At 59.1% G+C, this 22,708-nt stretch overlaps 4 protein-coding genes across 6 annotated transcripts; 1 reads left to right on the forward strand and 3 right to left on the reverse strand.

Annotated features, from left to right (window-relative positions):
* Nucleotides 1-215: 215 nt before the first annotated feature.
* On the forward strand, nucleotides 216-3,535 carry BTBD17 (BTB domain containing 17). Its single transcript, XM_015880149.2, has 3 exons — nucleotides 216-632; nucleotides 1,599-1,875; nucleotides 2,157-3,535. Exons 1-3 carry the CDS (start codon nucleotides 539-541, stop codon nucleotides 3,235-3,237), a joined length of 1,452 nt encoding a protein of 483 aa, XP_015735635.1. The 5' UTR covers nucleotides 216-538; the 3' UTR covers nucleotides 3,238-3,535.
* A 90-nt stretch (nucleotides 3,536-3,625) lies between these two features.
* KIF19 (kinesin family member 19) lies at nucleotides 3,626-8,133 on the reverse strand. Of its 3 annotated transcripts, XM_015880143.2 has the most exons (13): nucleotides 7,457-8,133; nucleotides 6,627-6,737; nucleotides 6,425-6,512; nucleotides 6,205-6,341; nucleotides 5,930-6,055; nucleotides 5,688-5,858; nucleotides 5,465-5,611; nucleotides 5,275-5,397; nucleotides 4,948-5,083; nucleotides 4,746-4,881; nucleotides 4,504-4,675; nucleotides 4,001-4,373; nucleotides 3,626-3,935 (listed from the first exon to the last, which is right to left on the reverse strand). In XM_015880143.2, the coding sequence occupies exons 1-13, from the start codon at nucleotides 7,616-7,618 to the stop codon at nucleotides 3,766-3,768; spliced, it is 2,052 nt and encodes a 683-aa protein (XP_015735629.1). In that variant the 5' UTR covers nucleotides 7,619-8,133; the 3' UTR covers nucleotides 3,626-3,765. The 3 variants fall into 3 exon arrangements, with proteins under 3 accessions (XP_015735629.1, XP_015735628.1, XP_015735631.1); XM_015880142.2 differs by having other exon boundaries at nucleotides 4,746-5,083; XM_015880145.2 differs by lacking the exons at nucleotides 6,425-6,512; nucleotides 7,457-8,133 and having other exon boundaries at nucleotides 4,746-5,083; nucleotides 6,627-6,977.
* Nucleotides 8,134-8,646: 513 nt separating this feature from the next.
* DNAI2 (dynein axonemal intermediate chain 2) lies at nucleotides 8,647-14,778 on the reverse strand. The gene is made up of 13 exons (XM_015880194.2): nucleotides 14,521-14,778; nucleotides 13,781-13,942; nucleotides 13,578-13,699; nucleotides 12,892-13,034; nucleotides 12,224-12,337; nucleotides 11,036-11,175; nucleotides 10,744-10,866; nucleotides 10,181-10,404; nucleotides 9,953-10,088; nucleotides 9,507-9,653; nucleotides 9,175-9,399; nucleotides 8,900-9,061; nucleotides 8,647-8,758 (listed from the first exon to the last, which is right to left on the reverse strand). The coding sequence occupies exons 1-13, from the start codon at nucleotides 14,701-14,703 to the stop codon at nucleotides 8,750-8,752; spliced, it is 1,890 nt and encodes a 629-aa protein (XP_015735680.1). The 5' UTR covers nucleotides 14,704-14,778; the 3' UTR covers nucleotides 8,647-8,749.
* Nucleotides 14,779-15,764: 986 nt separating this feature from the next.
* Nucleotides 15,765-22,644, reverse strand: TTYH2 (tweety family member 2). The gene is made up of 14 exons (XM_015880171.2): nucleotides 22,442-22,644; nucleotides 21,745-21,917; nucleotides 20,722-20,833; nucleotides 19,978-20,198; nucleotides 19,799-19,894; nucleotides 19,651-19,723; nucleotides 19,503-19,572; nucleotides 19,322-19,377; nucleotides 19,156-19,248; nucleotides 18,993-19,085; nucleotides 18,771-18,913; nucleotides 18,508-18,693; nucleotides 18,347-18,425; nucleotides 15,765-17,044 (listed from the first exon to the last, which is right to left on the reverse strand). Exons 1-14 carry the CDS (start codon nucleotides 22,568-22,570, stop codon nucleotides 16,964-16,966), a joined length of 1,605 nt encoding a protein of 534 aa, XP_015735657.1. The 5' UTR covers nucleotides 22,571-22,644; the 3' UTR covers nucleotides 15,765-16,963.
* Between the last annotated feature and the right edge of the window lie 64 nt (nucleotides 22,645-22,708).

Genomic DNA, 22,708 nt, shown 5'->3' on the forward strand with positions numbered 1-22,708 from the left:
CCTGCTGCCCTGCGCCATTGCAAAGCCCTTCGTGAGCTGTCAGGGTGGGCGAGGGGCCAGTGAGGGCCAACAGCAGGCACCCGTGCAGCGCACACAGTGTCTTGGCTGCAAAGGCTGGGAAAAGGGCAGGCAGTTCCTGCCGGCAGCCCGATGCCATGGTGATGGGAGGGCGAGGGCTGCCGCCTCCATGAATACCCATGAGCTGGGCGAGCCGGGAGGCTGCACACACTGTGCCCTGAATGCAAAAGTCCCAGCGTGTCCCCGCAGCACAAAAAAGGGTTGAGGCAGCGCACGGGGCCGGCACGGTCCGACGGCAGCGAGCGGCAGCGATCCCACGTTGTGCTCGGGGCTCGCTGGAGCACGACGCCCCGGGATGTGGGGCTGGGGGCCGGGGTGGGATGGATCGGGGCTGGAAGCCGTTCCCTTGGTAACGTCGGGTCCCAGTTTCCACCAATCGATGTGACGGTGCGGGCTGGGGGGGCTCGTGTCCTACATAAAGTGCCCGTCGGGCATCGCGATCCCCGGCAGATGCGAAACGATGGCGAGGCTGACGGGCACCCGGCCCCCAGCTGCCCGCCGCTGGGGCTGCGCTGCCGCTTCCTTCCTCCTCCTCCTCCTCACCGTGCAAGCTGGTAAGGGCGGCGGTGGTGGTGGGAGGCACGGAGGGGTCCCTGGGTCCCCCCAACCCTCTGTGTCGTGGTGGTGATTTGGGGCTGAGAGCGGCTTTCCAGCAGAGAAGGGGGGATGGATGTGGCTCCTGGATGTGCTGTGCCCCATGGGGAGGTCTGACAGCCCAGTGCAGTGCTCAGCACTGCAGGCATTGCGGGGTGTGGGACTGCAATCCCCTCCTGATCCCTGCTCAGTGGGGCTTAAGACGGCACTGGGATGGGTAATCTGTGGGATTGCTTGCTGGCCAGAAGCAGATTGGAGAGATGGAGCCAAATTCATCAAGATGAGGCGGGGAGGCAGCGGGAGGTGTGCCAAGCATGTGGGAGGGTGAGGAGCAGGAGGAAGGCTCCCTGTACCCACAGGAACAGAGCTCCCTGCAACACTCCCTGTGCATGGGAGGTGTGGGTTAGTGGCACCAGGATGAGGCAGGGATCACGTTGGGAGCAGGCACGGTGTGGTGCCATCCCAGCATCACCCACTGCTGCAGTACTGGGACCACTGATACCTCAGCCTGCAGGGAGTCCCTTGTGTGCCCCCCCCCCCCCATGTTGGCCCACCTGCGGGTTGGGGTATGGGGCAGTTCTCAAGGCACACTCTGCCCACATGGGGACAGGAGAGGGCTGGCAGCCCGGGCTGTGTGCCATTGTGCCCGGCACAGGGCCATTTCCCAGCACGTCCCAGCTTGGTACATGGTGGTCTCAGCCCTTCTGCTGCAGAAAGGCAGCTTGTTGGCTCCCAAAGACATGACTGACCCCATGTCCCCTTGTCCTCCCCACATTCCCTTGGCAGCAGTCAACCCTTTGGCACTGTGGGGAGCACAGGGAGGATGCACACAAAGCAAAGCTTCCCCAGTGCCATTTTAGCCACACATCCTGCCCTGTTGTGCCTGTGCTGGGGCACAGCAGTGGGACAGTCCCTCCTCCCCACAGCCCAGAAAGCTGACCTTGGCGGCGATGCCACCGTGGCCACCATCAACCACTCACTGACGCTGCTGCAGAGGCTGCAGGAGCTGCTGCAGAATGGCAACAGCAGCGACTCGGTGCTGCGGGTGCGCACAGCCACCTCTGATGAGGCCAAGGTCTTCCACACCCACCAGCTGCTGCTCAGCCTCCAGAGCGAGGTCTTTGAGGGGCTCCTGCGCAACCAGAGTGTTGTGACCCTGTATGAGCAACCTGAAACTGCTGCTCTCTTTGAGAAGTTCATCAGGTATGCGGGGAGACCACGGGATGGGAGGGATGCAGACAAAGAGGGAGGTGTTCCCATAGGGATAGTGGGAACTCAATGGGAAAGGGATGCTCCACAAGGACCTGGTGGGATGGGAACAGCAGAAGGGATGGAGCCAACTGGGTAGGATGTCCCCTCATGGACCCTGTGGGATGGGGATGCTGGGAGGGATGCAGCCAAGGAAGGAGCTGCTCTCTCAAGGACCAGTGGGTTGGGAATGGAGTCAGAGGACAGCAGTGTCACCACCCCACGCTCCACCTCAGGTACCTGTACTGCGGGGGGGTGTCCCTCCTGCTGCACCAAGCCATCCCGCTGCACCAGCTGGCCAGCAAATACCGGGTGTGGGGGCTGCAGCGTGGCGTGGCCGACTACATGAGGAGCCACCTGGCCAGCGAGTCGAGCCAAGGCCATGTGGTGGGCTGGTACCACTACGCCGCACGCATCGGGGACGCTGCGCTGCAGGAGAGCTGCCTGCAGTTCCTGGCCTGGAACCTGTCATCCGTGCTCAGCAGCGCCGAGTGGGCTTCGGTCAGCGTGGAGCTGCTGCTGCTGCTGCTGGAGCGCTCCGACCTGGTGCTGCACAGCGAGCTGGAGCTCTACACTGCTGTGGAGGCCTGGTTGACCCGGCGGCAGCCTGAGGACGCTGTGTCTGAGCGGGTGCTGCGTGCCATCCGTTACCCCATGATCGCACCCAGCCAGTTGTTTCGGCTGCAGACGCAGTCGGCGGTGCTGGTGCGGCACTACAGCGCGGTGCAGGACCTGCTCTTCCAGGCCTTCCAGTTCCACGCCGCGTCCCCTCTGCACTTCGCCAAGTACTTCGACGTCAACTGCAGCATGTTCCTGCCCCGCAACTACCTCGCGCCCAGCTGGGGCTCACAGTGGGTCATCAACAACCCGGCGCGGGATGACCGCAGCACCAGCTTCCAGACACAGCTGGGGCCCAGCAGCCACGACTCCGGCAAGCGGGTGACCTGGAACGTGCTGTTCTCACCACGTTGGCTGCCTGTCAGCCTGCGCCCTGTCTACTCGGACTCGGTGTCCAGCGCCATCCAACCGGTGCGCATTGAGGACGGCCGCCCACGCCTTGTTGTCACGCCGGCCACCAGCAGCCCCGACTTTGCTGGTGTGAGCTTCCAGAAGACGGTGCTGGTGGGTGTGAGGCAGCAGGGCCGTGTCTTTGTCAAGCACGCCTACAGCTTCCACCAGAGCTCGGATGAGACGGCTGACTTCCTTGCCCATGCCGACCTGCAGAAGCGCACCTCCGAGTACCTCATCGATAACGCCCTGCACCTGCACATCATCATCAAGCCCGTCTACCACTCCCTCATCAAGGTGAAGAAGTAGCGGGGCTGTGGGCGTGGGGCTCTGCCTCCTTGTCCTCTGTTTGTAGGTAGATGGGGGCCTCTCTGCTGCCTGCCTCTCCCTGCTGCCCCCACTGCCATCCCCAGGTGCCTGCAGGGAGCACAGAGCAACCATGTGGTGTGGGGACAGGGACAGCCCCTGCAGTGGCACCTCTGCACTGACATGGGTGTGTTGGGATGGGGGTCCAGCTGCCTCCTCCAGCAGAGGACACCTGTGGAACACAGCACCTTGTTCCTGCCTGGGTGTCCTTCAACTCCTTCCTAATAAAAGCAGAAAATGAGTGCGGGGAGTGTGGGGCATCTTTGGGTATCCCCTGTGCCTTGGGATGGGTGGGCACAGGGACGCATCAGCTGTCACACCACTCCCAGACTCCGTGTACCTCCTTTTAATGCTCTGAAATGATAAACTTCAGCTCCTGTGCTGCTCTGCTGAGCCATGGAGGTCACTGCCCAGCACAGCTGTGTGTGTCCCACGGCGAGGTTTGGTCAATGGGCCCCAACAGGGCTGGCACTATGGGCTATGTGGGGCGCTGAGTTGGGCAGCCTGTTGTTTGGCACCGGGATGGCTGTGCTTCAGTAGGGAGCTCAGCTCAGCACCAAGGGTTCCACCTGTCCTTGCTGGAGGTCCTTGTCCCAGTTGCCACGATGCAGCTGAGTGGTGAGTGCCGGCCCTGCCTGGAGCTGGGGAGATGGACAGGGATGTGTCCCCTGATGCTCTCACTGGGGTATGATGCTACGCCACCTACCCCATGGTCGGCGACCTCGAATGGCTGCAGCTGCCTCTTTCTCCTTGTGGCACCCAGCGGCTCTTCCCTCTCCTCCAGCACAGCCACTCACCTGGCTCTGGTGCCGTGGATGTGCTGCTGTGCTCACCTTTGCAGCACGGAAAGCCCGGTGCTGGTTGAAGGGTTGTGCGGCAATGGCTGGGAAATGCCAAATGCCACCACCCTGGAGCAGGGAGCGGGAGCGCAGCTCTGCGTTGTGCAGCTGCAGCTGGTGCAGGCGGCACAGCAGGGCCAGCACCTCCTGCTGCTGCATGGAGCTGCTCCCGCTTTGCACAGCCTCCTCCAGCCGCCGTGTGTGCTGCTGGCTCTGCTGGAAGCGCCGCTCCAGCTCTGCCTGCGGGCACAGCCAGGGTCATCCCCCTGCCCAGGGGTCAGTGTCCGTGCTAGAGGGCTGGGAATCCACAAGCTCAGCTCCCTGCAGATGTAGGGTTGAGCTGTGGGTGCTGCAACTGGGGCTCCCAAACCTTCTGCTCCTGGAGTCTGCCCTGCTTCTCCACCAGTGCCATGAAGCTCTCCCGTGCTGTGATCACGCTGGGTGGTTCCGGCACATCCACGTCCATGTTCCTCCTGCTCTCACTTGGCCCTCCTGTCTCCCCTTGTCCCTCCTTGCCCCAGCGCCATGCTCTCCTCTTCCAGCTGCAGGAGGCATTTTGGGGTCTCAGTGGCACAGCCCGGCTCTCTGGGGACTCCACCTGCACCCACGTACCGAGTGAGGACACGGAGGTGACTGGTGGCCGCCATCCGGGTGTGCAGTGCTGTGCCCTCCAGCTGCACCAAGTGCTGGCACAGGGCTGCCTGCTCACGGCAGGCACCAAGGAGCTGGTCCCGCAGCTGGACCTGGGCTGGGGATATGGGTGTCAGCACCGAGCCCTGCAGCTCCAGGGCAGCACAGCGTGGCCAGGCATTACCTTGGGTGTAGCGGATGTTGTGGTGCTTGCCTGGACCTGGAGTGGTGTACAGCTGGTGCTTGAGGTGCTGGATGTCCTCGTGCAGGTTGGCCACAATGCTGCCACGGGGTGAGCTGCCGAGCAGGTTGTGCTTCACCTGAAATGGGGACATTGTGAGCATCTCAGTGCCGCAGAACAGCACATCCCCAGCTCAGGTCCCTGAGCACCACATGGATGTGCAGCAGGGACCAGCTCTTATGCCCTTCCTGCTGGGGACCAGGGCTGCTCAGGAAGGGGACAGGAGGATGCTGGCAGGAGATGGGACGGTGTCCATGCTCCTGGTCCCACCGTGGGGCGGATGCTTTTGGTGCGCTGGGCGTAGGTGAGCGTGCTGCGGGACTCCTCAAAGGCAGAGCTGGCAGGGCTGATGTGGGCGATCATCACCGTGTGGCTGTTACCCTTGAGTGAGTCCTGGGCAGCAAAGCACACAGCTGAGCGGGGTGGGGGGAGCAGCCCGTGCCCCCCAGCACCATCTCACCTTCAGCAGGCGGGTCAGTTTGCTGTCACGGTAGTTGACGTGTGCTCTGCCTGCTGGTTTGCTCAGCGCCTTGATGCAGTTGCCCAGGGCCAGCAGCGACCTGTTGATGTGCGCTCCCTCCTTCATCCTCTGCCCACGGTTCTGCGTCTGGGCAATGGGGTGAAGGCAAAAGTGTGATAGCAATAAAAAGAGGCCGGGGGTCTCCCAGCGGTGCATGCCATACCCACGCCGCCCGCTCGGATCCTGCCAGGTCGATCAGTTGGAGTCGCCCGCAGCGCAGCCCCCGTCCCCGCACAGTGACCTGCAGCACGGCGTGAGAGCGTGATGAGGTGTGGTTGGTGGCTGTGGGCTCCTGTGTCCGCCGCTGATTCCCCTTCAGCAGCAGCTGTAGGACCTGGAGAGGACAGGCTGTGCTGGTCAGGGGCTCATTGCTCCCCACTGCCCCCCAGACACCCCCTGTCCCACCTCCTTGGTGCTGCTGGCCGACACTTCGGTTATGCCGACCACTCGGACGGTGCCGTGGGAATCCTCCCACAGCTGCAGGGAGCGTGGAGAGGGGCTCAGCAGGTCCCGAATCACCTCGTTGTAGATCTGGGTACAAAGGGGGGAGCTGGGCTCATCCCACATGACACGGGGACCCACAGAGGACACAGCACTGCAGCACAGTGACACCCCAGCTGTGTGCCACTCACTATTCCCTGTTCGTCCCAGAGATGAAACATCCCTGCTTTCCCACACACCTCTAGGTAGGACATGGAGACCTCATGTTCTGCATCACTGCTGCACTCCTTGATGGCACAGAAGAGGTCGCCCAGGGTTCGGGCACAGACGCCAGGCTCGCTATCAGTGCCGAGCATGGTGTAGGTCTTCCCACAGCCTGGGGGAGAGGGGATGGCTCATCTGGGGCTGGGACTCTCTCCACAACCCCTGCCATATGGTGTCCACCCCTGAGCCCCTCACCAGTGGGGCCATAGGCAAAGACAGTGGCATTGCAGCCGGAGATGACGCTTGGGATGAGGCCTTGGGTGGTGGCACGGTACACAGTCTCCTGTGGGAGGGTGAATGGTCCCAGGGCACATTCCAGTGCCTCCACACCAGCTGGCTGTCCCACACCATGCTCCCAGCCCCACATTCCCATGCCCTGCCCATCCCACGGACCCACCTGGGTGGATGTGGAGTCAAAGGCTGCATCAAAGACGTAGGATTTCTCCCTAGAGCGGCTGGCACGCAGGGTATTATCAGGGTTCTGCATGGGGTCTTGCAGCACCACAACCTGTTGATGGACACAAATGGGGCTGCCTAGGGCACCTGTCACCCCCATGCTCCAGAGGTCACCTCCAGCTTCCCCTTTGCCAATGTCCCCTCTGTGCTGAGGCCCTTCATGTTCCTGAATCATCCCATTGTCCCCAGGCAGTGGCTGGGGCTCAAAGCTGCTTTGTGTGCGGTGCCAAGGGGACCTGCCCAGCCGGCTGCTCCACTGCCCACTGGCACAAAAGCACCTCTGTGAGCACAGCCCAGCAAGGTGCCCTCAGCTGCACACCTCCAGCTGGTTTGCAATGCACTCACACCATAGCGATGCTGTTTGTACCCCTGCACCAAGCCCAGACCCCTGCTTGTGGGTGATGCCAGGATAGAGGGGGCCCAGTGCTGCCCCCATAGCAGCAAACCTCATGGCTACCTAACTCCCTCTCCTTGCAAAGCCTCCAGGCCTCCCCTATAACCTGAGCTAGGGCCTGGGAGAGGCAGCACTGGGGTCCCACAGCCCTGCAGGAAGGGCTTCTCCCGACCCAGCTGCTTTATTATTGTAGGGTCTCCGCAGGGGATATAAGGCTGCAGGTGCCCCCCAGCCTGTTTTGTGTGCACATCACCCATGAGCACTGCATGCAGCACCAGGTTCATCCAGCTACGTTTGGAGCATGCTGAGGGTCCCACCCTGCCCCACATACCTGATCCCCCTGCACCCTGCCTTGGGTCCCCATCCCACAGCTGTACCTGCTCATCCAGGCGGTGTGCAATGGGTCTGGCCCCCCTCTGCAGCTCAGCCACACTCATGGGTCGGATACGAAGAGCCACCTGCGAGACACGGGCAGTGAGTGCGAGGCAGAGAGGACAGGGATGAAGAGACAGTGCAATGGGGACCTGCACGCTGGCCATCGCTGGGTGCAGTCTGGCACTGGGCTGGCACAGCCGGCAGCTGATGCAGCCCCCGAGACCCCCCCCCCATACTGCAATTAGAGACTCATTTTCCTGGGAAGAAAGAGAACACCGCTAGGATTGGCCTTAAAGGGGCAGCTGGGCAGTGAGCCCTCCTGCTGGCACCGGCCCCTCACTGCCTTGGGGACAGGTGGTACAGGGTGGGGAGTGTGAAGGGGAGCCCCATGCTGTGTCCTCCTCAGGCTCCTGGAAACACTGTCCCACTATTGATGTAATTAGTGCTGGCACTTAATGAGGTGTAAGGCTGGTGCTGGGTTCCCTTTGTGCACTGGGGTAGGACCCAGCCCAGCAGCACCAGCACCTGATGGCTGCACTTGAGCTTGGGTTGCACTGACTGCGTGGTGCCTCTCAGCATCCTCCCATTCACAGGCAGCAAACTGTCAATGGTTTTTGGGGTTCTGCTGACCCCAGAACTAGCTGTGATGGTTCAGCAGCAGCATTCTGCTTGGGGCTGGGGGACAATAAACCTTGTGCCCCCACCCGATAGCAGCAGGCAGCCTGGATTGCAGGTGACACGCACTGGCTTCGTAGTGGGGCTGGGTGGGGAGAGGTCCTGCTGCTGGGCTCACCCCCAGCCCCACAGCACAGATGCTGCCCCCCCAGCAGCCCCATCCCCACGTCAGCAGCTGTGCCGTGGGGTGAACACAACAGGAGGCTCATTAATAATTGACCGGTGGATAAGCCGGCAGTTGGGCTGCTGTGTGATAACAGCAGGGCTGTGTTTACCCAGAGCTGATAACCCCCAGCCCTGGCTCCACAGGAGGGGATGGGGGGAGTAACGGGCTGAGTGAGGGGGGCTTCGCCCACCCCAGGATGCCAAGATGCACCACAGGGCACCAGCTGCTGTTGCACTATGGTTGGTGGTTGGCTTTGCACCACGGTCTGGTCCCAGGAGGGAGATGGAAGGGAGAAAGGACACGACCTTCCCGCTCTCTGCTCAACTCTGCTGTGACAAAACAGGAAGCGTGGTGTGGGAAGCTCCTGTTTATTCACACTACAGAAAAAATCAGGAGGGCAAAGGGCCAGGGAGCATCTGTGAACGGCTTCAGTGCGATCTGCTGGTCCCGTCTGCTACGACTCCTGCAGAGAGAACAGACACAGGTAAGGGCTGGGGTGCAATGCAGGGCTGCAGCTCTATGCCACAGCCCCATCCCTGCACCAGCCCACAAGCACCACCCCCACAGGGAGGGGGAGAGCAATATGAGGATGGTTCAAGTTGACCTTGGCAGCCTCCTTTTCCTCCTTTTCCTCTTTTTCCTCCTTTTCCTCCTTCTTTTCCTCTTTTTCCTCCTTTTCATCCTCCTCCTCCTCCTCTCCCTCAAACTTGGGCAGCTCGATTTCCTCCCCCGGAGCCACCACTTCCTCCTCCGCGTGTTCTTTAACCTGAAAGGCAGAGGTTGACCAGTGTCCCCTGCAGGACCTGCACTGCTCCCCACACACAGGATGGGGCAGCCATGCAGAGCTGGGGATGCTCCCACAGCTGCTGGTCCCAGTACCTTCTTGCTGTCCGACTGCTGGGCCTCTGCCCGTGCCCTCCTCTGCAGCTCTGCTTCAATGACCTCAAAGAACTCCTTCTGGGTACGGTCGAAAATGTCTTGTGGACTCTCATCCGGTGTCTCCTCCATCACGACATGACCCTCTGACTTGGCACGTTCCTTCAGCCGCATCTCCCGGTGCCGGGCTTCCAGAATCTTCTCCCTCTTGGTCTCCCGCTCAAACATCTAGGGCAGAGAGGGGCTGAAAGGAGCAGGGGGACCCCATGAGGACAGCCACATGCTGGCAGCACTGAGGGCTTTGCTGTACAAACACCCAGCTGAAGCACACGTACTGCATTGGCCAGGTTCTTCTCATTCTTCTGCAGGGTGCAGAGCCCAGAGGAGATTTCCAGCAGGGTGATGGTGCCCAGCTTTGAGCCGCAGCCCACCACGCAGCCGTTGTCCTGCAGGCTCAGGCAGGACAGGGGCTCGTCACAGATCTGGGGAGGGAGGATGGGTGGATGTCAGTTCTTAGCCCTTACCTGGTGCCCCTGGGGAATCCAGGCAGGGAGAAACCCATGTGTGTGTGTGTGCCAGCAATGGAAGCCTACGTGCGAATGTGAGGACTTGAAGGCTGCTAATTGGCAGAGCTCTGCACAGAGAGACATGTGAGCTCCCTCATCTCCTGACCCCATTCCCAGGTGCTCCCCACTCTGTGCCTTGTGGTTGGTGTTAGTGCTGACCGGGGGTAGCTCCTATTTCCCCCAGAGAGAGAGAACAGGAGCTGTGAGGAGCTGACCTTCAGGCTGAGGGATGGGTTGTTCTGTTTGAAGAGGAAGTCCCAGATGTCCAGCGTCCCATCCATTTTGGTGGTGAAGAAGACAGCTGGTCTCACAGTGCTCCAGCAGCCGGCCGTCATGTAGGAAAGGTGGTACCTGCCCGCAGACCCCGTCTCACTGTCAGATACTCTGCCACAGAGCAGGAGGGTTTTTTTTTACAGGGCAAACCTACTCACGCTGACACCTACTTGGTACACATAATTGATGATTCCTTCGCATCCTCCGACCAGATCCGAGCAGTCCAGTCACCGACCGACAGGAAGAATTTGGGGAAGAAAGGGTTCCTGCACAGTGCGTAGATAGGCCCAAGGTGGCCCCTGTAGGTACTGGAGATTTTCTCGGGGGGTGTCTTGGCTTTGCGGTTGCAGGAGATGATGATGCCCTGCTCTGTGCCCACCATGAACTTGATGGGCTGAGGGTGGGAGCAGGAGAGCAGCTGTCAGCAGGCTGGGGACCTCACAGCGTACAGGACAGCTGCTTAGTGAAGGGCTTTGCAGTGTGACAGCTGCAGCCAGTGATGGGCAGAACGGAGCCCTGAAACACACAGTGATCTGGGGGGCTTCTTAGGCTGAGCTGCCAGCAAGGCCCCGTGCTTTGGGAGCACATCAGCTCCTGACAGCTAAAGGTAGGTGAGAACACGCTGCAAGCTGCAGCACTGTGCTCCAGGCACTGGCACTGCCCACCCTGCTCAGGCTTTCCCAGCTCACACACCTGCCATGTTTAGGACACCATTTGTTTGTGGGAAGCTCACCAGGGTGGACTCATACTCCAGTGTGCTGGCACCCAGAGCATTCTCCAGCTGCCCCTGGCGCGTGATGTCCAAGATCAGTATCTCGGTGGGCTCAGACAGTTTGCGGATGTCCCAAAACAGGACCTGCAGGGGACAGATACTGCAGGGCAGGGGCTGCTCCCAGCCATGGGTGCTGGGAAACCAAGAGCCCTGGAGCTGGGCAGCTGCCCTGTGCCAAAGCATGTCAGGCTGTCAGCGCCTGCCAGCAAGGACTGTGTGAGTGCCCAGCCCTTTCCCTGTCCCTGCCCTTTACCTGCCCATCAGTGGAGCCTGAGAAGCACTCGGTGCCAGTTTTGGACTGCAGCCATATTGCACTATACACAGGGTCTCTGTGGCTGGCCTCCACGGTGGACACCTCCACAGGCAGCCTCCCCTTCCTGAGGTCCCAGTAAGCTGGAAAAGAAAAGAAGCTGTCAAGATATGCTCCGGCTGCCTTGCCTGTTTCCTTGGAGCCAGGGAAGGGCCCCCAGCTGGGATCCTGCTACTGTGATCATACACAGAGATGCCCACCCTGAAGGGATGAGCAATTTGCGCTTTCTACAAACACTAAGCTAGATGGTGGGAACATTAAATAGCCTCAGTACTTCTCTCAGCAATCATTTCTGTGGCAGCTGCACTACAATCCCTAGAGGCAATTCATCCCCCAAGCTCCTCTCCCGCTCTGCAGAAAGGGTTGCAGCAGGATCAGATGTGGTTTGAAGCAACACCCCCAGCAGCAGTTCTTATGCTCAGTGCTGCTCAAAAACCATCCTATGTGACCTGACCCTGGCTGTGCTCTCCTCCCATGTGCCTTAAGGGCAGCGACTAACAAAGGCAGGCCCTCAGGAGAGCAGCAGCTATCTATCCCTCTTTGTCTCTGACAGGCAGCAGAGGACAGGTCATGGTGCAGGAGCATCCATGGCTCAGTAAAGGTTGGGCAGCTGGGCCGTGGTGGCACTGAGCTGCATGCACTCCCTCTCACTTGCTTCTAATTAAGCAATTGGATGTGATGGTGCATGCTCTGCTGGGCAGGTGCCACACGCCTGGGGAGCTGTGCAGGACGTGCTGAAATCCCCCCTCCATCACCTGCGGGAACAGCCCTGTGATGCATGTCCTGTCAGATCTGATTGCTGCTGCAAATGGCAAGGAAAACATCGAAATGAGAGCAATTAAATCAAAGGGTTTGTGTGGCCAAGTAAATAACAGAGCCATAAAACGAAGCTGGCAAAGAGAGGCCCTTTACCAGGCACATAAAAGAACAGCACAAAAACAATTCATTGAATTAAGCAATGGCAACTCTTCCAGGCTTTTGCCACATAAAGATATGTGGCTGTGGGTTCTGTGCTGCCCTGAGATGAGCAGGTCTGTGGGTGTGGGGGTGTTAGAACCAAGCTCTTATTGAATTTAAATGAAGCCAGACCCTCGTTATATCACGGCATCATGCACAACCCATCTCCCTTACCTATCTGTCCATTGTAGCATCCCCCCACCAGGATGTTAGAGTCTTTGGGACAGTACTTCAGGCACACGAGAGGGGATGACGGCTTGAGAACCACCTCTGGCTTGTTGCAATTTACTGCCAAGAAGAAATGATTAAAGAGTGATGTGCAAAAGCAGCCCAGAGGCACAGCACCCTGCTTCCAAAGCAGCCTGTCACACCACGTCACAGGGATGGGAGGTGCCCTTGTCTGTCAGCCTGGGGACAGACCTGTGCTATCCTGATTCCATTCTTGGTATTTTTCACTCTAAAACACAGCAGGTTCGAGCCTGACAGAAGAGGGCAGTGCTCAGCCTGGGCTTATGCTGCCTCTTAATCAAGCACAGATGAACCATAGAAATACAAAAACCACATAAGAGACATGTGGCCCAGCTGCCTGTTGTGGTCGCAGGCGCTCTGGCTCATGAACTCATGTAGTTGGATTTTAGCAGTTGTCTTCCACCTGCTGACCAGCTTTCAGGTCCCATTTCTGCCCTGCTTTGCATTGATCTGCGGGCAAAGCAAAAACCCAACCCCTGCTCACCTCCTCTAAAGTGTTGTGGTGCTTTACTACATCTGTGAGATGCTTTGAAGGCACAAAGTGCTTCCGCAGCGGTATCATTACTGACAAGCAAGTTTTCTCATCCCCTTACCGAGATCCCAGATGTATGAGTCAAAGCTCATGTCTTCCTCACTCTGCTGGAACTCCAGGCTGCAATAAGCCACTGCCACCTTCCTGCCTTTGTCAGGGTGCCAGGACAGATGGGTGGCTGCCCTCTTTATCTCATTTGGATCCCTTTTGATAACAGAACATCAAAAAAAGGATGTTAGTTTGTTAACAGCTTTGTCACACTCCGGGATGACCGTCCCCAAAGGAAACGGTGGGAATCACAATTAAAACAAGCTGCAGCCCTTGAGCATCGAGTTCAGGAAATGATTCTCCTGGGGTCTGGGTGGGGGGAAGAAGAGTTGATGATTTAATAAAGTCTTTCCAGTTATACATCTTTAAGAATCCAATTATGTTACCGGATCTGACTTCTAGAAATGACCTAACAGCCCCTGACGTGCAAAATAATCTTTGAGGGATCCTGCCTGGAACACTGTTAGAAGATGCTCAGAGCTTGTATGGGTAGTGGCACTTATGTTTGAACTGCCCAGGCAGGGCAGGGAGGAGAGGAACTAAGGGGCTATAGGAGGTCTCCCCATCCACAAACCGTTTTAAAGCCATAGTTTTCCCCTTGCTTGCTCTAGTTTTTAGCAGCTTGTCACAGGGCTGGGTGAGTGCGGTGGATGGAGATGGGAACAACTGTGGGTTTTGAGGAGGGGATGGTGGTTCGACCTGATGACGTTGACGGTTTTGGCGGATGGAGCCTCATATTCAAACTCATCGGCCTCCTCCTCCGTGAAGTACTGCTCATAGATGTTGACGGCGTTGTTCTGCTTGACGCAGTGCTCCATCAGCTGCAGGCAGAGCACCATAATGTCACTCTATCACCTGGGGCAGTGGGTTGGTATGGGGACAAGGGCTGTGCACGGCCTCACCTCCCCCAGGTGGATGATGGTGTTGACATAATTCTCCTCTTTCTCCACTTTCTTGCGGAAACGCAAGGTCTGCTCCGGCTCCTGCGCGTTGAGATCCTTGGGCCAGCCGCCCTCTACATGGTTCACACCACGGTTCTCCACCTCCACCCGCTCCGTGTTGGCCTGCAGGGAGTAAATAGGTCAGAAACACTGAACATCCAGAGCATGTCCCCTATGAGACAGGCTGAGGGAGTTGGGTTTGTTCAGCCTGGAGAAGAGAAGGTTGCGGGGTGACCTCATTGCAGCCTTTCAATACCTGAAGGGAACTTACACCCAGGAGGGGAATAAACTCTTGGAAAGGGCTGATAATAGCAGGACACGGGGAAATGGTTTGAAGTTAAAAGAGGGAAGATTTAGGTTGGATGTTAGGGGGAAGTTCTTCACTGGGAGAGTGGTTAGGAACTGGAACAGGCTGCACAGGGAGGTTGTGGATGCCCCGTCCTTGGAGGTGTTCAAGGCCGGGTTGGACGGGGCCCTGGGCAACCTGATCTATGGGGTCTCTATGGGGATCTATGGGGTCTCTATGGGGATCTATGGGGTCTCCTGTGCAACCTGATCTAGTAAAGCCGTATGTTTGGTGGCCCTGCCAGGCAGGGGGTTGGAACTACATGATCCTTGAGGTCCCTTCCAACCCGGGTCACTCTGTGATTCATTCTGTGATGAAGGGACCCCCAGGGATCACAGCACTGCGGCCTGCTCACCTCATGCTCCGCCAACACGCTGCTATGCTGCACACAGGCATCTACCGGGTCCCTCAGCACAAAGTTATCAGCCAAGCTGGGGTCGGGCTGGATGTCCACGCACACCTGGGTGGGGCTGTCGGAGAAGTTGCAGTAGCGGCCGAATTCTCTGCGTGTCCTCGCGTAGACGTGAGTGATCTCCATGTTGGGTGAAGGCCGAGGCCTGGCTCAGCGCTGCAGGCCGGGCCGCGTCCACCGTTACCTAGCAACAGCAGGCTGGCGTCACGTGACGGCGCCGCCATCTTGGGAAGGGCAGGGCATGTCAGCTGCTAGCCGCCATGTTGAGAGGGCAGAACGTGGCTAATTAGGAGCAATTAACACTGTGAGGCGGCTTTGTAATCAAGGACAGGCTTGGCCTTGTGTGTATGTGCAGGGCCAGGTGCCTCCAGCCCCAGCAGCCACAGCTTTGTGTCCCCTGCTGGTGCAATGAGCACAGGCCGCAGCCTGCCCCCATCCCAATGCAGCCCCCTCCTCACACCCACAGTGAGGGTCCCACAGGGGCAGCCATGATGGCTGCAGCACCCACAGGGCCCAGTGCGAGAGCAGCAGCATCCCCATGGCACACACAGCATCTGCCAGCCCACTGCCAGGCTCTGCAGAGCAGCACAGAACACTCAGACCCCACCAGCAGCCATATATTGCCCCTCACAATACCCTATACAACCCCAGGATGGACCCCACCAGCAGCCATATATTCATATATTGCCCCTCACAGCACCCCCTACACAAGATGGACCCCACCAGCAGCCATATATTGCCCCTCACAGCACCCTATACACCCCCATGATGGACCCCACCAGCAGCCATATATTGCCCCTCACAGCCCTATACACCCCCAGGGTGACCCCACCACACCATACATGCCCCTCACAGCGACCTACAACACCCCCATGGGACCCCACCAGCAGCCATATATTGCCCCTCACAGCACCCTATACACCCCCAGGGTGGACCCCACCAGCAGCCATACATTGCCCCTCACAACACCCTACACAGGATGGACCCCACCAGCAGCCATACATTGCCCCTCACAGCACCCTATACACCCCCATGATGGACCCCACCAGCAGCCGTATATTGCCCCTCACAACACCCTATATAACCCCAGGATGGACCCCACCAGCAGCCATATATTGCCCCTCACAGCACCCTACACACCCCCATGATGGCCACCTCTGTGCCATGGGGAGGTGGGACAGCAGTGATTTAGTACAATAAGTGTTTATTATTTTTGCCCAGAGGGCACATAGAAACGAGGCAGGACTCCCCGCTCCTCCTAGTGGGAGTCCCCAATGAGGTTAGTCCACATGCGCTGGGGAACAGCTCTCCTATGGTACCGTTACATCAACACGTTAAAAGCCAAACAAAAAAACAACCAAAAACATTAAAAACCATTCAAGTTACCAACAGCCAGTAATGCTAGTCATGTGTAACAGACAGATGGAGTTAGGGGACAAAGGGATATGTACAGTTATCTTTAAAAGATACAGTGAGTCACTGCTATCAAGTAATACTCCAAAGGGGCTCTGCCCATGGACAGCCCCTGCTCTGCCACAGCACTGTTAGCTGCAAAACAGGGAGCTGACAACCAGAACTGCAGCCCTGAGGTCCCAGGGCAGCCCAAACCAAAAGGAACAGCCACAAAAGACCTCAATCAGCTCACACTCCTGGCTCCTTTGCTGTACCCTGGAGCCCTATCAATGTGGACAGGGTGGCAGGGATGTGTTCCCCCTCTTGGCACAGCCAGCTCCAGTCCTTAAAGCTCTCCAGGGAATTTGCGGTTACTGCAAAACCGTCCTGCACATAACAGGGGAACCTGCCCCAGGGAGCAGCACTGCCAAAAAGAGCCAACAAACCAACATGCATCGCAGCAAATCCAAGCTGGAACAGAGGTGGCGAGCTGAGCCACATCTCTGCCCTTCAGGTAACTTACAAAACGCAAAGCAAAAAGAAGCCAGCAGGGTCAAGACATCCCTATCCCACACGCCTTGGCATGGAGAAGGTGGTGGGGTCACTAGTGGTTGGTACTGCATTGCTACGGGATGAGGGAGCTGCTCTGGGACAAACTCAGTCCCAGGGCGTGCTCCAGTCAAAGGAATCCAGATGCAGTCCCTGTCTGTGGCATCAAACCACCCCAATTAGGTGCAGGTGGAAAGGGAGAGGTGAACCAACCACCTCCAGCCTTCCCAGAGAGCCGCAGTCAGTCCAGGGAAGCATCCCATAAGGCAGGAAGACGTGAGAGTGAGCAGAAGCTGCCAGGGAAGAGAGTGCACGGAGCATGGATCCCACGGCTGGGGCTCATCTTGCAGCCCCTGGCCCACACTGAGGGGCTCTGGGTGTCTTTGGTTTCCATCACGGGGATGCCAGTGGCTTTTTCTCCTCCCACGAGCTGCAGGACGAGCTGCTAGGCTGGGAACTCGGTGTGCTGGGGCCGGAGGTGCTCATCGGTGACAGACAGGTAGGTGGCTCGCATGCTTGGGGAGTACTGCAGGAGAAGACAGGGTGAGCACAGCCAGAGCCCCCCCAGCAAACACCCACATCCCTCCCAGCTCAGCATCACTGCTAGCATAGAGAAACCCTGAGGATGGATGGGAAGATTGCTTCCTTATTGGTATTAATCCCCATTAACGTGGGGTCTCTCCAGCCTCTGCCCCAGCTGGAAGGTGGGAGAGTCCCCAGACAAAACCTCCAGCTCTGATAATGGAGCACAATTCAATTTCTGCAGCACTTTGCTGGAGGGAGGGGCACCCCGAGTTGGCATTAAGGAAGATTATTCTGAGTTCGTTATTTTGGACTACAAAAGTCCTTCCTTAGGGATCTGAATCCTGGTTAAATTCAACCATTTAGGGCGAGGAGAAGCGCTCAAATTAATCCTCATGTTCAACCCACCCCCCCCAGCAGCAGCCTCCCAGCTGTGAGGCCTGTGCAATCGGATTAAAGCCTCCACGCTTTCACCTGATTGCAAAACCTGCCCCCAAAAAAGGGAGAGCATGGGGACCTCAACCATCACAGCAGAGCTATGGCTGTTACCCCATCCCCATGGCAGCCCCATAGTGGCAGCCCCACAAGGGGTGAGCTGGGATGGGGGGGAGTGAATCCTTGGGATGCAGGCATGGAAGCAGATAGATGCTGTTAAAAAGGAGGGAGAAAAACTGCATTGAGAAGGGATGGGGACCACTTCCAGCCAACCTGGCATGGGCAAGCTGCAAACTGAATGTGGCCCTGCCCCTCCCCAGCACTCCATGCTCTGCCCAGGAGCAAAGAAGCCCCAGAGGAGAAGGGATGGAGGGAGGTACAAGGGTGGAAGTGAGGACAGGAGCCCAGGGATGAGAAGTGGGGAGGATGAAGCAACTGAACTTACTCTTGATGGGCAACTTAGCTCCAAAATAATTGATGCAAAACAAAACGAAAAGAAATAAAATAAAGCAGGCATTAACAGGCAGGGTGGGTTTAAACAAGCAGCAGGGAGGGGGGGAGGGGGATGTTAGTGTGCATGGATTACTGCACAAAGTGTCCTTTGAAATTCTTGGGACGAGTAAGAAAAAAACAAGAGCAGACAGAAAGAGAACTATTTTGGTCTCCTCCAAGCACGTGGTTGGTGACCTCTCCCTGTAGCCCTCATGGGCTGGAGAGGAACTGGGTTAGTGAGATGGGGAGCAGGGATCTGCAGGCAGATCTGGCACAAGAGGAGGGGGCCCTGCCCCACTGCACCATAGCTCCATGGGGGCCTCCCAGCACCCACCGCCCACAGTCACAAGAAGGACTTGGCCTCAGCTGCCCACCGTACCGTGGGGGGGGGAGAGCCCCTGCCGATCAGCGGCACGTTCTCATAGCGTGGGTTCCCTCCGAAGAGCACCGCCTGGTTCCTGCAGGGGTGAAAAGATGCTCAGTGGGGTGAACCCCCATCACAGCATCCCCCGGGTGTGGGGAACCCTGGGGTGGGCTCACATGTACTCGGAGACTGGGGCGTTGGAGATGGTCTGTGCTGGAGGGTGCAGGCTGCTCTGGCTGCCCAGGCTGCTGCTGTAGCTGCAGAAGCTGCGGAGTTGTCCCCGCACTGGGTGGTGGGCAGCGATGCGCCGTGCCTGGGGGTTGAAGGGGTCCTCCTCATCGATGTCATCGTAGTCCTGGTCCCTGCAGGGGGGGCGAGGTGCCTGTTATCATCAGCACCGGCAGCAAAAAAGCAGGGGAGGGGTCTGCGCTGCCCCCACCTGCCCACCAGATGCCTCCAGGCACGTGATGCAGCACAGACGATGGTGGAAAAGGAGGCAGCCACCAGCAGGGAGAAGAGCACCAGGTAGAGCAGCCCCTCCACGCCATCATAGCAGATACCGATGAGAGCGTCCAGGTAGTCCTGCAGCAATGGGATGGGGCAGGGATGGAGGCTGAAGGGACCCCGGGGGCTGCGTGGCTGCATCCTGGCCCCCCCTCACCTTGTGCAGACCGCGGCAGTCCAGCAGGGCTGTGAGTTGATGCAGGCTGGTCTCTGAGGTGTTTAGCAGCTGCTGGACCCCCAGGAGATCTTTCTGTGGAGAACCGAGGGGTGAGAACAGATGGAGGAGCAGGGGGCCAAACCCTGCTCCCCCCACCCTGTACCTCAGCCATTGGGAAGAGGGGCAGAGCGAACTGGATCAGGCCCTGGGTCTGCATCTGCATGGTGGTCAGTGAGCGCTGGAAGACAGTCAGAGCCTGCAAGGGGCAGCAGGGGGGGGTCAGAGCTGGGTGGCCACCCCCCACCCCAAGGATCCCACCCCCCCTGTACCTGCTGGAAGGGACTGCTCAGGCTCTGCTCACAGTACAGGTAATAGCGAACAACCTCTGCGAAGTAAAACAGAGACATCAGTGTAAGCACTGCAGAGAGCAGCACAAGGAGAGTCACAGCGAGGAGCACGGCTCCCCTGAGCCCCCCCCATCATGTTTTAGGGAGCACTAGGGTTCTCTACCTGCACTGATGTCGCTGTCTGTCTGGTTCATGATGAACTTATCTGGGGCCACACAGAAGTCACTGGTGCCCTGTGGGGATGAAACAGATCACAGTGGGGTTGGGACAGCACTCAGCAACCCCACAGTCACCCCACAGTCCCCACTCACCACCGCTGCTGCCGTGTCCACAGCCATGGAGCACCAGCTGAGGATGAGGGTCAGGAGTCCACAGCACAGCATCCTACAGGGAAAGGGGTGAGCATGGCAGGATGGCATCACAGAAACAGCCCCATCCCAGCCCTCTGGGGTGACTCACATGGCAAGGAGGCAGCGGGAGTGCTTGGCCAGCCCCAGGCAGGCCAACAGGCAGACGGTGAGGACAAGGATGAAGAAGAGGAGGTAGGACAGCCACCTGGGTGCAGAGGAAGGGCTCTATCAGTGCATTCTCCCCAGCACCCCAGGGTGGGGAACGCTCAGAGTTCTGTCCCATCTCACCGGTAGTACTCCACATAGCCAACATTGGCAGCCAGAGCAGTCAGGTCATCACTGACGCTGTGCCAGCTGGGCAGCCCTGAGAGCTGCAGCACGATGCTGCCTGCCAGCTGCTGCAGGAACTTGAGGGTCTGCAGGTAGTCAGCCCTTGCTGCCAGCACTTCGGTCAGCTGCTCCAGGTGCTGCTCCAGGGCCACCTGCAGCTGCTGTGTAGTGCTTGCCACCTGGGGATGGGGCACAGGGGGGATCAGCATGGCTGGGAAGGGGCTGAGGTGCAGACGGGCATTGATGCCTGGCTGAGAACAAGATTTGAAGTGTCCTGCTGCCCCCTCCAGCCTTGGCTATCCCACAAACGAGTGCTAGTGCGGGGAGGGGTGGTGGGGATAACCCTACCCTACATCCCTAAATCAAGGGATGCAGTGGGAAAGGGCAGCTGAGGCACAGCGGGGACGGCCCCGGCACGGATAACACAACACAAAGGCCCCATTCTGCAGGGCTGACGTCAGCCTCCTGTGCTCAACTCAGCCCAGTTGCCCCAGGGGGCTCAGCTCAGCCCTGTGGCATGGCTGGGGAGGGTCCCTTCAAGCCCCCCCCTCCTGCAATGGGAACACCAGTCCTGTTTCAGGTAGATTTTCAGTGCTTTCTGCCCCAGGAGGCAATGGCTTTGCAAGGTAAAGCTATGAGTGTGCAGCAGAGCAGCACCCAGGGGCACAGAGGGGGCTGGGGGGCGGGGTCTCACAGCCCTACCAGTGTGTCGATGCCAGTCAGGGTGTGGTTGGCGTTGTCCAGGGCGTAGAGCAGCTGGTACACCCCATCATTGGTCTCACTGTTCCCATAGAAGCCGATACCGACAGCTGTGCTGGAGGCAGAGAGGGGACCCAGGTTAGAGGAGGGGGAAATGCTCACCCCAAGGCAGTGTATGGCCATGGGGGTGAGGACAGCATTGCAATAGGGACCTGCTCTGATTTGGTGACACCAAGGGATAGCACTGCTCTGATTTGGTGACACCAAGGGATAGCACTGCTCTGATTTGGTGACACCAAGGGATAGCACTGCTCTGATTTGGTGATATCTAAGCCCAGAGCTGCTCCACGGGCTGGGCACTGGATCCTGCCAGACCCAGAGAGATCAAGGCAAAGCAGATTAGGGGAATGAGCTGGAAAACACCCATTGCTGACAAGCAGCACAGTGGGCAAAGCAGCTCCAAGCAGGGATGCACCCGACCCCAGCATGAGCTGCAGCCACACCAATAAAAATAACAAACAACCCAATGGCTCCAGTTTGGTCTCAGCCCAAGATCCCGCTGCATTAGAAGCCCCTGGGGGGGCTGTGAGCACCACGTCCCTGTGCTCTGCATTGGGATTGGGGAGAGATCATGGGACAGGTGCAGGGAGCTCAGCGGGGCCATGTGCTGCTCAGCGCAGCGCTCACAGGCAGACAGCGAGCCTTTGTCTGCTGAGCCACCAAAGGGAACCGCGTGCTGCTCCAGGGGGGGTTACAAGAGCAGGGGTGTGCAGGGCAAAGCGTCGCTGCCCCTCGTCTAATTGCTGCGGCCACAATTAATGGTGGCCACAATCCACAATTAAGGGTGGCCGCAATGAAGCGCGGCCGCTCGGGGCTGCCAGCTGGGTCACAGCACTGCCTGCCATCTGCCACGGGCTGGGATTAGTGACCGGTTGGGATTAGTGGGATGGTGGGAAAGGGATGGGGACGGGACCCCGGGGCTGCCCTGCTGTGGGGTGGGCAGGGAAGTGATGCAGCAACCCTCACCAGCAGATGAGCCCGGCGGTGACGGCCATCCAGGTGACACAGCAGGAGCGGGGCCGCTTGGCGTCGGGCTCCTGGTCCCGTTTGCAGCAGCAGAAGCAGATCAGGTAGACGGTGAGGAAGAGGAGGTTGAGGCCGAGGCAGACGGCGGACACCAAGGCGAAGAAAAGCAGCGACTGCGGAGGGAAAGGGAACGGGAACGCGGTGCGGCTCGCAGAGCGATTCGGGGACGAGGCGCTGGGGGGTGCTGAGCGGCGGGGCTTCCCACGGGACGGTCACAAGGGGAAAGAGGAAGCGCTGCCCGTCCACGTCCCCGCGGCTCAGGGTGGGTGCGGAGCTGGGGAGGTATCGCAGCGTTCAGGCAGCGTTTGGGATGCTCCATGCACGGGACGGCACAGCGTTCCAACATGGGGGGCTCGCACGGCGCTGCCCCGCGTTAAGATCCGTGCAGCGGTTCGGCGGTACCGGGAACGGACGGTACCGGAGGTGCCCAAACACGCTCTCCCCGGGAAGAAACGCTCTTTGTGCCAGCAGCAGGCGGGGTGAACGCGGTCATTGCAAGGAGCGGGTGTTTGTTTGTTTGTGTTGGTGCCCGACCCCCCCCCCCCACAAAACCCCATTGCGGAGTGAGCGACGGGAGTGCGGGGGGATGGAGGGAGCGAGCACAGGGGGGAGGGGAGGGGTACGAAGGGGTCGGTACCTGCTGGTAGTCGGGGTCCCGAGGGTGGAAGGCGGCGGACACGGGTTGCAGTCGCAGGTCGCGGTGGGGCAGCCCGTGCAGCCAGGCCGCCCACCAGGGCGCCAGGTAATCGGCCCGGGCGGGCGGCATGGCGGGGCCGGCCGGGATGGGGCCGGGGATGGCGGGGGGCAACGAGCCGCCACGCCGCGCTCCGCCCTACAGCACACGCCCATAGTGAATAATCACGCCCATATATGAAAACACGCCCCCTCCCCGCCCCTTCGGGAG

This window comes from Coturnix japonica, chromosome 18 (genome assembly GCF_001577835.2).
Source record: "Coturnix japonica isolate 7356 chromosome 18, Coturnix japonica 2.1, whole genome shotgun sequence".
In the NCBI taxonomy this organism is placed as follows: domain Eukaryota; kingdom Metazoa; phylum Chordata; class Aves; order Galliformes; family Phasianidae; genus Coturnix; species Coturnix japonica.

Excerpts from the sequence above, each read along its gene's own strand:
- DNAI2 (XM_015880194.2), bottom strand. The coding sequence starts at position 14,703 with ATGGAGATCACTCACGTCTACGCGAGGACACGCAGAGAATTCGGCCGC. Across the intron at positions 10,867-11,035 it reads CAGGCTCCACTGATGGGCAG|GTCCTGTTTTGGGACATCCG; the intron begins GTAAAGGGCAGG and ends TGTCCCCTGCAG. Across the intron at positions 10,089-10,180 it reads TCATCAATTATGTGTACCAA|GTACCACCTTTCCTACATGA; the intron begins GTAGGTGTCAGC and ends GTCTGCGGGCAG.
- BTBD17 (XM_015880149.2), top strand. The coding sequence starts at position 539 with ATGGCGAGGCTGACGGGCACCCGGCCCCCAGCTGCCCGCCGCTGGGGC. Across the intron at positions 633-1,598 it reads CCTCCTCACCGTGCAAGCTG|CCCAGAAAGCTGACCTTGGC; the intron begins GTAAGGGCGGCG and ends TCCTCCCCACAG. Across the intron at positions 1,876-2,156 it reads CTCTTTGAGAAGTTCATCAG|GTACCTGTACTGCGGGGGGG; the intron begins GTATGCGGGGAG and ends GCTCCACCTCAG.
- TTYH2 (XM_015880171.2), bottom strand. The coding sequence starts at position 22,570 with ATGCCGCCCGCCCGGGCCGATTACCTGGCGCCCTGGTGGGCGGCCTGG. Across the intron at positions 18,426-18,507 it reads GCCCCAGTCTCCGAGTACAT|GAACCAGGCGGTGCTCTTCG; the intron begins GTGAGCCCACCC and ends TCACCCCTGCAG. Across the intron at positions 17,045-18,346 it reads GGGGCTCTCCCCCCCCCACG|TACTCCCCAAGCATGCGAGC; the intron begins GTACGGTGGGCA and ends CTTCTCCTGCAG.
- KIF19 (XM_015880142.2), bottom strand. The coding sequence starts at position 7,618 with ATGGCCAGCGTGCAGGTCCCCATTGCACTGTCTCTTCATCCCTGTCCT. Across the intron at positions 6,056-6,204 it reads TCTCCATGTCCTACCTAGAG|ATCTACAACGAGGTGATTCG; the intron begins GTGTGTGGGAAA and ends CTTTGTACCCAG. Across the intron at positions 4,676-4,745 it reads CACCTCCGTGTCCTCACTCG|CTGGAAGAGGAGAGCATGGC; the intron begins GTACGTGGGTGC and ends TGCCTCCTGCAG.